This window comes from Spea bombifrons, chromosome 4, assembly GCF_027358695.1.
Source record: "Spea bombifrons isolate aSpeBom1 chromosome 4, aSpeBom1.2.pri, whole genome shotgun sequence".
NCBI lineage: Eukaryota > Metazoa > Chordata > Amphibia > Anura > Pelobatidae > Spea > Spea bombifrons.
In genome coordinates, this window is record NC_071090.1 from 69,467,537 (window position 1) to 69,482,329 (window position 14,793).

Consider the following 14,793-nt stretch of genomic DNA (forward strand, 5'->3'; position numbering starts at 1 on the left):
TGTTAATTTAGGGGCAGTTATGCTTAATGGGGTGTTTAGGGATAATTTAGGGGCAGTTATGCTTAATGAGGTGTTTAGGGTTAATTTGGGGGCAGTTATGCTTAATGGGGTGTTTAGGGATAATTTAGGGGCAGTTATGCTTAATGAGGTGTTTAGGGTTAATTTGGGGGCAGTTATGCTTAATGGGGTCTTTAGTGTTAATTTAGGGGCAGTTATGCTTAATGAGGTGTTTAGGGTTAATTTGGGGGTAGTTATGCTTAATGGGGTCTTTAGTGTTAATTTAGGGGCAGTTATGCTTAATGAGGTGTTTAGGGTTAATTTGGGGGCAGTTATGCTTAATGGGGTCTTTAGTGTTAATTTAGGGGCATTTATGCTTAATGAGGTGTTTAGGGTTAATTTGGGGGCAGTTATGCTTAATGGGGTGTTTAGGGTTAATTTGGGGGCAGTTATGCTTAATGGGGTGTTAAGGGTTAATCTTAGGGGCAGTCATGGTTGATGGGGTGTTAAGGGTTAATTTTAGGGGCAGTCATGGTTGATGGGGTGTTTAGGGTTAATTTAATGGTGAGGGTTAATTTAATTAATTTAATAAAGTTAGCTTAAGGTGCAGTTGCAGGTAAAGGGGAATGTAAATAGTGGGGGCAGTGATTATTAATGTATTATTTATAACAGTATGGTGATATTCTCTGAATGATTAGAATACCAATGAAGGCAGAGAGTCGTTCAAAGATCTGGATCTTACAATGATCCGGATCTCACACTGAGTGATCCGAAGATCCGGATCATGAATCGGATCATTTCAGTGAACGAATCGAAATGATCCGATTCACTTTAATGATCCGAACTTCCCATCACTAACACTTATACCTCTAATGCTTGTCCCTTCCCCTTTTAAATGTTGATTGGCCAGAGTAACAAAAGTAATAAAAAACTCCCAAAGGTTGTTTGACCCATCAATCACAGCCATAACATCAATAAAGACCACCCCCATTTTTTGGGGTACTTCTACCTATCAGTTATTGATATGTACCTTCCCGCACACAGTCCTTCCCACTTTACTTCATCAACGAGCACAAAAATGGCTTGTAATGGTGCCAAAATGGCTTGTAATAGTGTCAGGTCCCCGCCGCGGTACTCACCTTGGTCCCATGCCGCGTCCTCCTTCTGACCCATGCCGCCGATATGGCGACGGGCGAAGAGGGGTCCGACGTGGCAGACCCGCTCACTCCCCGGCGTTGACGGTGCAGCGATCTTCTTCCCAGCATTATGATCCCCAGGACGGCCGGAACACAACAGCAGGGCCGTCCCAACAGAGACGGAGAACACGTTCCGTCTCTCGCACGCCCTCTAGTGGCGCGCACGCATACAAATCCTCTTCTTAAAGGCACAGTCTGCAATATTCACAGGTGTATAGAATCAGGTTAATCTTGACATCAGAGGGAGTATCCCTCCCTCCTTCCTATAAATCTGTGTCCTTTAGTTCACTCATTGCTCAGATATACTGTGCTCCCTACGTATATACATCAGTGCTTCCTTATCGTTGTTTCATTGGATATTGACCCTTCGCTTGCCTTATCGTGTCTGAACCTTAGCTGCCTGAACTGACCTCTGCTTATCCTGACTTCGTCTACGTCTCATCCCTATCGGTACCTCGCTTTTGATTCACCCACGTCTCCAGCCTTGCATACTTGCCGACTACTAAACCCGACAAATGGTGACTACACATGGCAACGAATCTAAGAAAACCAAACAAATTTTCATCATTTTTACAATTGGTTTTTGCTGGTTTCATCAGAGATCACCATAGTTTTCGTTGATTTGTACAAACGCACAAAACATGCAATTTTCGCTAAAAATAAAGTTTGTAGGAAAACAAATGCACGAGTCTAATATACGCTGTGCCCTGACTGGATATTTTTTTAGGGACACAAAGTGCACACATGACCGTTGTTTCCATGTGCTTGATCCAATTTGTAATGGGTTCTGCTTAAAAACACCCATAAGTCCTAGGAAAGTTCATATTAATATATTTAGCCCTGTATTTGCTCGATTATAAGATGACCCTGATTATAAGACAACCCCCAAATTTGAATATTAATTTAGGAAAAGAAGAAAGCCTGAATATAAGACTACCCTATAAGAAAAGTTTTACTAGTAAATATTAATTCTCATGTAAACTATTTTTCATATTTAATAAAAAGTATGATTGCTCAAAATGCATTGTTTTCAATACCTCCATACCTGGGAACTCTCCAGGTTTGACCACCAATATCTCCAGGCCACTGACTTCTCCACATGACCTTCACTACAATTAAGTAATTCTTGTCTAACCAGTCTTGGACTTTTTGCCTCATTTCATCTCTACTTCCTAATAGACTGTAAACTCCCAAGAGCATATCAGTATGTTTAAATAATGATATTTGTTGTTTATATTTTATTTTGCCCATTTTATGGTTATCTAGGTTTGCTCTTATCTGTTGTAAAAGTGCTACAAAATTTGCGAAATAAAAATGTAATTTAATAAATACTTTGTATTATCTTATATTATAAGGATAATGCTATGTACATTATCTTATATTATGTACATAGCAATTAATCTTTTTTGGTAAAAACTATGCTTTTTGTGTTTTTCCAGGGGGATAATGGAGTCCCAGGAATGAAAGGCCCTGTAGGAATTATGGTAAGAGCAACACATACAAAAAAACCAAAAAACTTACAATTATATTTTTACATACTTGATGTTTTTTTAACATTACTCATATATAAATAGACCAAAAACTATTCAAACTTATTTTTTGTTTTGTTTTTGGTCCATTTGTTTTCGGACAACGAATTATTTTTCCTGTCCTTTTGGTTTAGACAAAAAATGCAGGACATTCAGAAACAAGATTCGCTCTCATCCACCCTCAATTTACTCTTTCATGCTCTTTCAGACTTTCTCACACCCACGCTCTTTCACACTCTCATTCACGTTCTCTTCCAGGCTCATTCACTCTCTATCATGCTCTCTCTGAATGTCTCCCTACCTTTTCCACCAACTGCTTCCCTGTTGCACGGCTTCTTTCTTTTGTCTTCTTTCTTCGTCTGTTGCTCTTCGTGTTTTCTTTGTCCACCTCTACGTGGGCATGGCCTTCCCGGTGAACTTCAGCAAAAGGGTGGATCCTCCAGGCACAACCTCTCTCCGAGTTGGTTGAATTGGGCTTGCCAAAGTGAACAGAGAGAAGAAAATCTTCGTATTCCACGAATATTAGCCCGTTCCCGTTTTTATCGGTTCTTCGTGTTCGGTTTTTTTCCTAATTTTTTTTAAATAGTTTAATACGTGGTTAAAGCGGTAACGGATTTTAAAGGTCCGTACGAGCAACGCCATTGGTCGCTGGCAGGGAGCTCCTCTGTCATCAACCAATGAAGAAGCTCCCTGCTGGCGACCAGTAAAGTGGCTCGTACGGACCTTTAACTCTTGATGATGAAACTCCTGGGGACACCAGTCCCTGCTCCAGGAGTTAAAGGTCTTTACAAACGACTCTGTTGGTTACCAGCAGGGAGTTCTTCCGCCACACCCTTTGTGTTCGTTTTCATGTTCGCCCGTATACAAATGCACAAGTCTACTTATAACGTATTAAAGTTGTAGCAGAGAAACAGCTAGAAGCCACCAATATACATAGATTTGAGCCAATTTTATAAAGACTTTTAAAATCATTGCGCAAACATGCAAGTTAGTGGGGAGATACATTTATATGGTATGTATAGTACAAAATACATAAAGTCTACTCCTATGTTAAAACTCTATGAATAAATGTTAAGGGTCTAAGCAGTAAAACTTCCGCTTGTGAAAGGTTCAATCATTTGTAGGTGGGTTACTCAATACTCTGTTTATTCAACTCAAAATGCAGTTTGGCCAGTTCCCAATTACAAATGTCTGGCTGTTGCAGGTTCCTACCAGATGATTAGCCAATCACCCCCTCCCCAGGTTAGCAAATCAAAATGACCAGACAGATTTTAAGGGGGAGGTAGTATTTTCAGAGGGGGGAGTATAAGAGCCATACTACATTGATTACGTGCTGGTGTAAAACATTAATTATAATATGTATGTGTTTAGTGCAATGGTCTAATAATGGTACGTAACTGGATTGGGGTCAGTGAGGGTACCATCTGCATGAGACTGAATTGTTTTTATTTTTTTTGGTGCTAAAAGCATTAAGTCATATCCAATCCAAGACTGTGAACTTTAATTTCATTTACAGATAATTCTTTTATTAATGCCTTGTCTCGTTATGATAACATGCCAGCAGTGTACTGTAATTACAGAATCTTCCCCTCCTGTCCATCCTCATCACATTCTGGATGTTTGCAGTTTCCATAACAACTTCTTTCTTGCTTCACATAAACTCTTTTTGTCCAATTCATCTTTAAATATTTGTCATCTAATTAACCCTTGACACTCAAGTTTTTTTCCAGCTCTAATGCACAGTGAACACTAATATAATTTAATGACAATGTAACCCCTGCTATACTAGCTGTTACGAATATGTCTTTATGGACTAGTCATACATTATGAATAGAATACCTGCTAAATAACAAGCATAGCCTCCGGTGCATAACACATTATCACTGTGCAGAGATCTAAATTTGTCCTTCATTGGTATATCACTTGTTTTTTCTTTTTTATTCCATGCATATTATACATTGGGAGAAAGCCTAACTTGTAAATAATCTAAAAATACTTCTTAAGGACTCCTTTCTTAACATTTGTCCCTGCTAGCTTGTATGAAACACGCATTTCCTGAGCGTAGTAAACTACGGTCTGTTTAATTAAAGATTATGAATCATGTGTAGTATTCCTGTATCTTTGGTTGGTGATACGCACTTTGAAACAGGGAATGGTCTTTTGTTTACTTTTTTTAAATCCATTCTGAAAATCACAGGAGATAAATTAATTAAAAACAGGTTGTATCCTCCTTTGTGTAAAAGATTCAATATTTTATTATTTAAAGCGTTTGAGGATGATGCGTTCAATGCTTGATACCTTTACTGTCATCTGATCACTCCATATATTAACTACATCATGTGATGGTTTAAAGTATATACACTTTCTCATTTTTTTAAGGGTCCCAAAGGATTTCAAGGAATGAAAGGTGACAGAGTAAGTGCATTTTAACACTTAGCATACAAAGCTACAATGAGCTATTTTTGTTAAGTTAGAAATAGTTAATGCATGGTGAATTATAAGGTAGCATTTGCAACTGTGAAAAGTGCTTGAAGATTTATATACATGACTGCCAAGTGAGATTTACTGTAAAACAAAATATGATGCTGCTTTGTTAAGAAATATGAAGTCAGGTGGTGAGCCTAGGGTAAGTGATGGTAGTGTGCTGTATTTCTTTACACACACATTCATGCTAGCACCATACGCTAACACACACTCTAACACAATAAATTAATACGCACACATACTAACAGCATCATCTTACATCCCCTTACACATGCTAACACTATATACTTAAAAACATGCTAACATCATACGTCGTACTCTACCGCTATACAATGACACACATGACAGGGGTAGCCTTGACTCTTGGGCTATGTCATCCCCCATAACCCCCCAAATAAAACACAGACACCAAATGTGGGCTGAAAAGGCCACAGCCAATTTATTAACGTCATTGCCACGCAACCTGTGAACATAAAATCACTGGCGCTAAATTGAACTCACTAGAATAAAAATAAAATCCTCAACAATTTCTTCTCTAATTTATAAAACACTTAGTTATATATAAGGTCCAAAGTTAAATGGGGAGAAATTTGCTACCTTGAAGAGTTTGCAGGAAAAAAATAAACACATAGTTTCTATGGTTACCACAATAGCTTGAGATGTACAGTAGTATTAACCACTTCTATAAGCAACTTAACAAAGATCTACTAAGATACATACTAGAATTTAGCAAATGGGAATATGTGAAATGGTAAATTATAATGTTTGTTTATCCTGCATTTATTTTTAGTCAATTTCTGATATTACTGTCAATTTCTGATATTATTAAAACTCAGATATATTTTATTATTAACTATATTGCAATATATGGGATAAGTATGGATCATATTTTTTTTTTTGAAATGTTAAAATGTACTGGGTTTCTGTTTTCTGGAGAAAAGACATCCTCATGGGGACATGATATTGTTCAAGGCCGATACAAATCTCTTTTTTTAACCATACTTTCCAGACAACACAGGGGCATCCTTTAAGATTGGAGAAGGTTTCTTCTTAAACATTGGGAAGGTATATTTAGTGTTAGGGCAGGTTCAATTGTGGAATAGCCCACTGAAACGGTTCTACCCTTTCACCACCACCCTGATCTTAGGCACTATAGCTACCTGAAGATAAAATAAAAGTATTACCGCACAACCTAGCGGCTAGACCTTAAAAGGGGTTTAGCGTTAATCATAAAGCAATAAGTAGTGCTTGTTGAGAACGCAAGGTTAGTCCTCTCCAAATGCATGTAACCTGGAGGAATATAACTGCACTATGATATTTGTATAGAAAAAGATACCTAGACTCCCTTAAGCTCCTTATATCTTATTACTACAGTAATATGCATGCCTTGCTGAAACTTACAGTATATATTGGCAAGCAAATATAAACAATAAAGTAACACTAACCCAAACATATTGGAAACGGTTTTCATAGTGAAAGAGTTAACATATACCATTACCCCTGTAACTCTGATTATATTAGCACCAGTATATGGAGTGTCATTAAGCCCTTCAAGTACAGTTTTCTACACATTTCTATATAATTCTCCTTCATGCTGAGCTCAGCCTGGGTTTAACTGGTCTGCAGTTTGTCTTCTAATTAACTCTTTCAAAAGGATTAGCAAACGTCATCTCATTAGTGGTGAAGCAGTAACCATTGTTCGTTTTTTTTTTTTTGTTTACAATTTTACAATCTTCAAGATAACCCTGGATAAGGAAACCTAAACAATTAAACCAAAAAATTGTACTGGTTGGTGCAAATACAAAAACACTTCTGATAATCGTGCACCCATCTTACAGGAAAGGCTTTTTAATTGGTATAGTATATGTTATGCAGTAGTACTGAATAGAAGGTAAACACAATTCAGTTGAAGTTTGTATAGCGGATCCTTCCTTTTTCTTAAATATCAAATTTTTTAGATTATTCCATTAAATAAACCTAAAAATAAAAGAGAGTGTCCTCACAATGAAAATCTAATTCTTCGCAGCATGCAGTGTGTGCACAAGTATAATCACTGGCCCTTTGTGTAACAGTGATTCAAATGAGAAAAAAAACAGAAGGTCCCATGCATCCTAAGGCGCACTAGTGTCACCCGTATTTAGTAAATGATACACAAAAAGCTGAATATCAAACACTTCAGCAATGTATGTCCCTTTCTCAATGCACCCACTTTACCTTAATTAACGTTTTCATCTTTGTTTAGGGATGAAAGTCAACAACATGCGTGTACTAGAATCTTACTTTGAGCGTATGTCATCTTATTTTCCTGTTTCGTATGGTTATTCCACCCCATTAATTTATTTATCATAGATCAAAGTAAATAGACAAGCTCCAGTAAATAAAGATCTTACAATTTGATATGTCAGTAAAAAATGTTGCTTGTAAAAATGTAATTGAGACTTATGTGCATATTAAGTCCAAACGGAATATCGTTGTTATATTGATTTGTTCACTGGTTTAGGCATTGTGCTGTTATATATAATTTAAAAAGAGCTTTGGAATCAATGATTTCTCTTTGTTGTTGTTGCATGGAAGCTCTTGATGACCAAGCAGCCAAATGTGATGTGAAATGTAGACCACAAAAGGGGGCTATGCACTGCAGCTTCTCTTAGATTTTTATTTCTATAGGTAAAAGGTGCATATTAAAGTACTTTAACGTGCATTCTTTGTTAGTTAGGCTGCGGGGTATAGTAAACTTTCCAATAATCTTTAGATCTATTTTTAGTATATACAAAGAAACAAAATATAAACTCTTACCTGTGAAGTTCATTTCTATTGGTTACGCCTTAGGGCACCACCTTTATAAAAACCCTCATTCTATTTAATTCTTTCAAATCACATTGTTACCAGCAATGTCGGACTACAGAAAAACTAGAATTTACAGTGTACTCGCTGGGTACCAAAATGATCTAAAATCCTTCTATTTCAGAGTCTCTTTGATCTTAATGTCTCAGGTATATACATGAAAATCTATCACCTTCCTTTATCATTTTTATCTTCCATCTTGCAGGGTGACCGAGGACTTCCTGGATTTAAAGGAGAAAGGGTAAAATATTTGGTTCAAGTTTGAGTACAAAATAAAAATAATAAATAAAATGAAAATGCTCTAGCTATGTTAGTGTAGCCCAGTTTACAATACTAACAGCCTGGCTCTTTGTCATATTGTGGTAAACAATACAAGGTCTCAATAACCTAGCTGGACCTACTGACTAATAAAAGTCTATGGAGGAAAGGGTTTAACTGTACATGTGGTCGCAACATTTCACAGTTTTTGGTCCACACGTAGAGCACCAAAACTTTCAGTAGGAGAGCAACTTTCACCCCAATAAAAGCCACAACATATTTTTGTTAAAAAAAAAACTTTTTTAAATTGTATACAAAACATTTTGACCATTACTTTTTGTTGGGTTGTCACATATTCAGCAGCTCTTCCTTGCCACCCGATGCTCTCCTGCTTTCTGCTGCTCACCAGACTCAACAGATCAGTGAACAGTTGACCTTGGGCAATTCCTGCCAATGACGCAGCGCAGGCAAAAAACCTCACGCAAATCGAGCAGCAGGAGCGCAACCAGAGTTTTCGAACTGAACTTGCGCTATTGCTAGTTAAATTAACCCTATCCTATTCCTACAACCACATGTCACCCTGCACCAATAGGTTTGCAAACCGAATGGTCTTCATTAACATTACCATAATGAATTAGCTCTGTGTAGTTTTGGAATGAATCATTTGATATTTTGGATGATCTTCCCCGCTTAAAGAACATCCTCCAGTCTGCAGATAAAGGAGCAAAATGAAATAAAACCAAGCTAACCTACATTTCTGTACATAGCACTGTATTTTATGTTCTAGGTGATTTTTTATGGGTCTTGCCCTCTAAAGTTACAAACTGTTCTATATGACTATACATATCAACTAACTTTGACCATCAAAATGACTGACAGACTCTCATTGTATATGTTTATTATATATTTTTTTATATTCAGGGGGATCCTATGACTATTTATGGGACTCCAGGCTATAAAGGAAACAAAGGAGATCCAGTAAGATATTAAATTGTTTTTGAGGAGAACTTATGTGTTGCGAACAAGTGTTTGCCATAAAAAGGCAACTGCTATAAATGTTGTTACTGATAATACTCCCCTTACTGTTAATCACTGGCTAAGTTATTATAAACTATTTTTTATAATAACCCATTTTTGGATTGGTGTATGTACACTATGTATAAAGATGTGCACAGTGCAGAACACGCCAGATAGTAGTTGGGAATTCTAGAATTCTCGAACCTACTTATAGATATGTTAAATAATAACAAGGCTTTTGCTTAATATTTTGGACACACGTGTAAGCTCATATTCAAATGTGTATCCAGTTATCAAATACCTGGATAACTCAGTTGGTATGAATATCTACATGAGAAGTGTGTAGGCTTTTACAGCTCACCCATTTAAAATGTTCAACTGAGAGATCAGCACAAACCATTGGGGTAGAAGGTGGAACAAGAACAAATGGATGAAATCACCCTTGCTGCTTTAAGGTGTTGTAGTCCACTCTGCATTCATAACTTTGTAAAAAAATAATAAGAAGCACTTAGCTCCTAAACATCAGAGCAACAGCGTAGTGTTTCCGATGCCAAATTTGCCTGCTAAAAGCAAACAATCTCTGGCAGGAAAGCAATTGCATCGATAGGAGTGCTGTCTGGGTATGTGTGCGGGGGTCTCATTAGACCCCCTGGAAGTCTTGCCCAAGCCAGAGCTGAAGCTGGAGCTGGCTGGCACTAATTATCCCTAACACAGAGACACGGTTGAACAAAAGAAAAAAGGTTTATGTGAAGACTTCACTTGTGCATGAATTAAACTGCATATGAAGTATTGAGTGTATATTTAAATTGTAAGCTCCACAGAAGAGGAATTAAATACAAATCTACAAACATGTAAAGAAAACTGGCTGTAATCTTATAAAGTATTGTTATTTCTTCGAAGAAGTAAGCATACGGCTGATAATTTGGCAAAAGACATTTCAGCTGCTGTGTGTAAGCAATTACTATGAAAATGAAGAGCAATGTTATAAACATGACATTCTTCTTTATTGTGTTAATAGATAAGAATTAAAAAATGGTGATTCCCAATTATAGCTAACTGGAAGAGCTTAACAAGAAAAATAATTAACTATTTCATGCATTTGCTTCTAATTATATACACAGTGTAGAATAGAAAGAAGAGGTAAAGGGGCCAATCTGTTTCTGCTTACCCTGAGGGTTGATTTTCTGAACCATAAAAGATAACAGATCATCCAATTTTAAGCTGTTACTCAACATTTCTTGTTCTTGGGTTTCATACATATTTTGTTGTCCCATTCTCAAAAAAATCTGCCGCACATGCAAATTACTGGCAAGGTCGCCAGGAAAGGCACCAATGTCTTTCAACTACAACCATTGATAGTTTATCTCAGATATGGAGACATTTGTTGTTAGCCTGGTTGTCCCTATGTCACCAGGAGATGTATGATGAAGACACCGTTCTTTACATGCTAACTCTTTATTGAACTTAATAAGAAAATTATAACAGACAACAGATGATCTTGCATCGAATATGTTAACATACACCAGCGTCTGTTGAGTTACTCATGACATTTATCTTCGCAGGGGGACCGAGGTCACCCAGGCTTTGATGGAGACAAAGGAGAGAAAGGGGAAGACGGGCCAACAGGTGAAAAGGTACTTGTCTCCAATCTATAATATGGTTCAATAATGAATTCATATATTCCGATCCTAGGTAGTGAAATATGATTTTAGTAATGAAATATGTTCTTGCCATAAATTTATAGTGCTATATTATACAATGCACAGGTTAACGTGACATTGTTCTTAATTAAGGGTGTTAAAGGTGAAGCTGGTTCTAAGGGATCTATGGGACTGTTTGGTGCTCGTGGTCCTGTAGGACAGAAGGTCAGTAGTTTACATTTATGTTATTTTTAGTTTATATGTACTTTTGCCTCCAATATGTATGCCCATGGTTGCTTCTATTTTACAATTATACTAAGCTCACCGTGAGGAAGGCATTATACTACAGGTGCTAGGTAGGTGACAAGTAACTAGTAGTAAGATAGTTTACCAACATAATTACTCCATGTTATGTAACCAAGGCAAATACATTTTTGTAATATAGTAAAGTTAGCTAAATGTAATGCTGTTTTCCTTAAAATATATGCCAATGATTTAGTTGATTATAAAATAGCGTCCCAAAAAGATGATGGACTATTATGCTTTAGCAGTTTTCTTTATTCTCTGAGCAGGGGGAGCTGGGAGAACCAGGACTTCCAGGAAGGACAGTAAGTAAAAATAAACTCTATATTGTTGAACATGAAATGTCTTTTCCATTATGCAATGTAATTGACGACCACATCATGTGTGGGGTAAAATTCTCAAGTACAGGGCTTGGTTGGCCTACTAGGGTACTTTCCAACTTCCTGGCTGGCTGCCTGCCTTAGGTCAGTAACATTGCACCAGAATCACTGATAATTACTAATAACCACCGACTTTAACACGTAGCGCTTTACCTCATAGTTTCATCATTAATTGTAGGTTATGTGTCTGGTGCTTCACACCAAGCTCGGATTTTCAATCTTGCTATAGTACCACCATATTTTTAACTGCTATTTTAGGTCAAACTCATCTTCATCTCAACCCTAAGAGACAATACTTTTAATAGCTTCAACAGCACTTCTACAACATTTGTTAAAACGTGTCAAACTAACAAGTTAAATACATCATGCAATGATTTTGTTAAAAAACGAACTACTATTTTTTTAGTATTTTTTTTTATTTCAGAACCAAATTAGAATTCTGACGTTGTCCACCGAGTATTCTTTCCACCTTCGTTTGTTGTGTTTTCCAAAGAGCAATGCTATTTCAGTTGTGAATCACTAATTGCCTTTTTACTGGTGCTTTTAGCTGCTTTTATTGTCCTGTACTTTGTTACTCTAAATCTCAATGGAAAAAATTAAATATACATTAAGTACTATCCTCTTACGTGCACAGAAGGCTGAATCCTTTCAAGATTACTCGTGAGGAAATCATGCAATCTTTTTACAACCTCTAAAAACTAATCATTACAAAATCAGCAAAGTTTGGTGGTTAAATCAATGTTTCACAAGTTTATATATAGGTAAATATTTCAGTGTTTTTTGGGGGCAATACTTTTAAGATACTGTTCTTTTCAAATAGGACTAATAAAAAGCACATATATGGTCAAATTGTAAATGTGGAGCGGTTAATTTGGATGCAAACAGCAAGTTCTTGCTGTTCATGCTGCATATTGGAGGGTTATGTTTTAAATGTCTGACAACTGTCCACACAGGATATGAGATAAACTTTTAAATACATAAAGGGATTCATCAAACGAGCAAGTAGGTGTTAAAGCAAGGAGTCGGAGGCTAATATGTAATATAAGGAAGTTTTACCTTATTGGGAGGTAATTGTCCCTCATACCAGCGAAATCTTCTTCTGGGACAATGCAATAAAGGTGTATCTAATCCTCCACAGTCTTTGTGTAGTTCAAGGTAAGGATGTCACGCACATTCACATGAACATGCACATGACTGCTTAGGCCTATAGCCCAAAGCAAATACCCACCCAATACCCAAAATAAGAAACAAGACACAATTGTAGTGGGTAGGGCATAGGCCACAGCTTTATTACAATTCCCCCCCTTTATTGTCCAGCAGAACATAAACCAATAAATGACATAATTATATACTTAAACGACCCGCCAGCTACCGAACCTTTTGGGCCCGATAGGCGGTTATTGTACCACGTGCACCAAGAGTCCTAGTCCATCCGATGCCATCAGCCGTCTTCAGGACACGCCTCCCCAAGCCCGTAGGGCAAATTCCAGATAACGAACTCATAAGCGCTGGCCAGGGGGGGAACAACACCGCTGCTGTGACAATAAAAAACAGAGAGACAGAAAACAAGAAAAAACAACCTGACCTGACAGATGAACCAATGGGTGGGAGGGCGGGACAATCACAGGTGCTGTGGCAGCTCCAGGAAGGCTTCACCTTCCTATAACCCATAGGTCCTGCAACAAAGTTGCAAGGAACAGCCAATAAGGACAGGGGACACTGACAAGCCATTAGGCCTAGGCCAGCAGTCATGTCCCCCTTCCTTACTGGTCCAGGGGGCCCCTTTATTTTCATGTTAAAAAGTGGGAAAGAACTACTACAACATTCACTGTCTGGTTGAGCCACTGAAAACTGGGGAGTATATTTTGATATGTATGTAAATCATTCTGTTAGTACACATGCACAGATGACTGCCATTAAAGTAAAAAAAATTATATGTGGTCACCTTGTGACAGTTTCCTTGCTCATTTACATGGTTCCACTCGATCACTGATTGGAGTTACCACAATTTGACATCATACTGTCACTTTTCACCGCAATTTAAATAGGTACAAAATAACTTTTTTGGAGCACCAGAAGGACAGACAGTGGACTAAAAATCTGTTGCATTCCATAGAAGTGAAAATCTGTTGCAATTGTATTCCTAGCCACCCCATTAATTACATCATTGTAGCTTGGCATTGCAAGCATTTTATTGACCATCGTTGTACCAGGTTCAAATTATATTGAGTTAACATATATCCAGAATGGTTGGAGGAACATTTTCAGGAATATAAAATATCAAAGTTCCTGCATCACTGCTAAACACATCTGTGTATGTATTAAAAACTAAACTGCCATTTATCCCTTCAAGATTCTTGTGAAGTATCTATCATGAGGCAACCATTCTAGTTTAGTAAACAAGGTGTTAATCTTTTATTAAAGCTGTAGCTGGTGTTGTGGTTTAGCTGGAGTCACACTTTTGATTTTCTTTAAATGCTTCCATATTTAAGCATCTTCATTGCTAGTATATTTTGGTAAATAATACAGCAATTCTGTTTGAGAAGTACTTAAAAGCAGTAATGGATTATCAATATGGAAATCATTTTTCTTCCCCTTTGTATAATCACAGATTCTTTGCCTTCTGAGAATTGATTGAAAAAGCCGCAATAAGTGCCTCTTATTCATCATCTCTAAGGATCATGAGCCATCTCCCCCATATTCATGTAATCGGTATTTTGTCATAACATTCTTATGTTACTTCAATTACAGTCCATGCATCCACACTAGAGGATATAAGTTTTCTCAAGTAAACTTTTCTTTACAATGTAAGACAATGGAAGGAAATAAACCCCATCATCCTCAACAAGTTAGTTTGAAGGCAATACTAATCATAACCAATATTGGTTATGTCTCAGTATGGCATTTTATGGGTTGTCCTGTGCATCCCTGGGAACTCCCCAGATCATTGTCCTTTGGGCAGAGGAGCAGCATTTGACCATGCCTATGTCCCACCTACTACACCAAACACTAAAGGCTATCTGGGACTAGTCCTGCCCCATGCATGGTTAGTTCCAATCCTTGATGAAGCCACAGAGGAGAGCTCTGGGCAGCCCCAGCCCTGGGAAGTTACCAGGTATGGTTATGTGACTAATGAGCGCCAAGA

General features: G+C 37.4%; 1 protein-coding gene across 1 annotated transcript in view; it reads left to right on the plus strand.

Moving 5' to 3' along the window:
- Window positions 1-14,793, plus strand: part of LOC128491389 (collagen alpha-1(VII) chain-like) — a 118,786-nt gene that overhangs the window by 75,594 nt on the left and 28,399 nt on the right. The window contains exons 81-87 of the mRNA XM_053463713.1: window positions 2,633-2,677; window positions 5,102-5,137; window positions 8,256-8,291; window positions 9,230-9,286; window positions 10,888-10,959; window positions 11,119-11,190; window positions 11,538-11,573. Coding sequence (XP_053319688.1) covers window positions 2,633-2,677; window positions 5,102-5,137; window positions 8,256-8,291; window positions 9,230-9,286; window positions 10,888-10,959; window positions 11,119-11,190; window positions 11,538-11,573 — 354 coding nt within the window. The remainder of the gene's footprint in view (window positions 1-2,632; window positions 2,678-5,101; window positions 5,138-8,255; window positions 8,292-9,229; window positions 9,287-10,887; window positions 10,960-11,118; window positions 11,191-11,537; window positions 11,574-14,793) is intronic.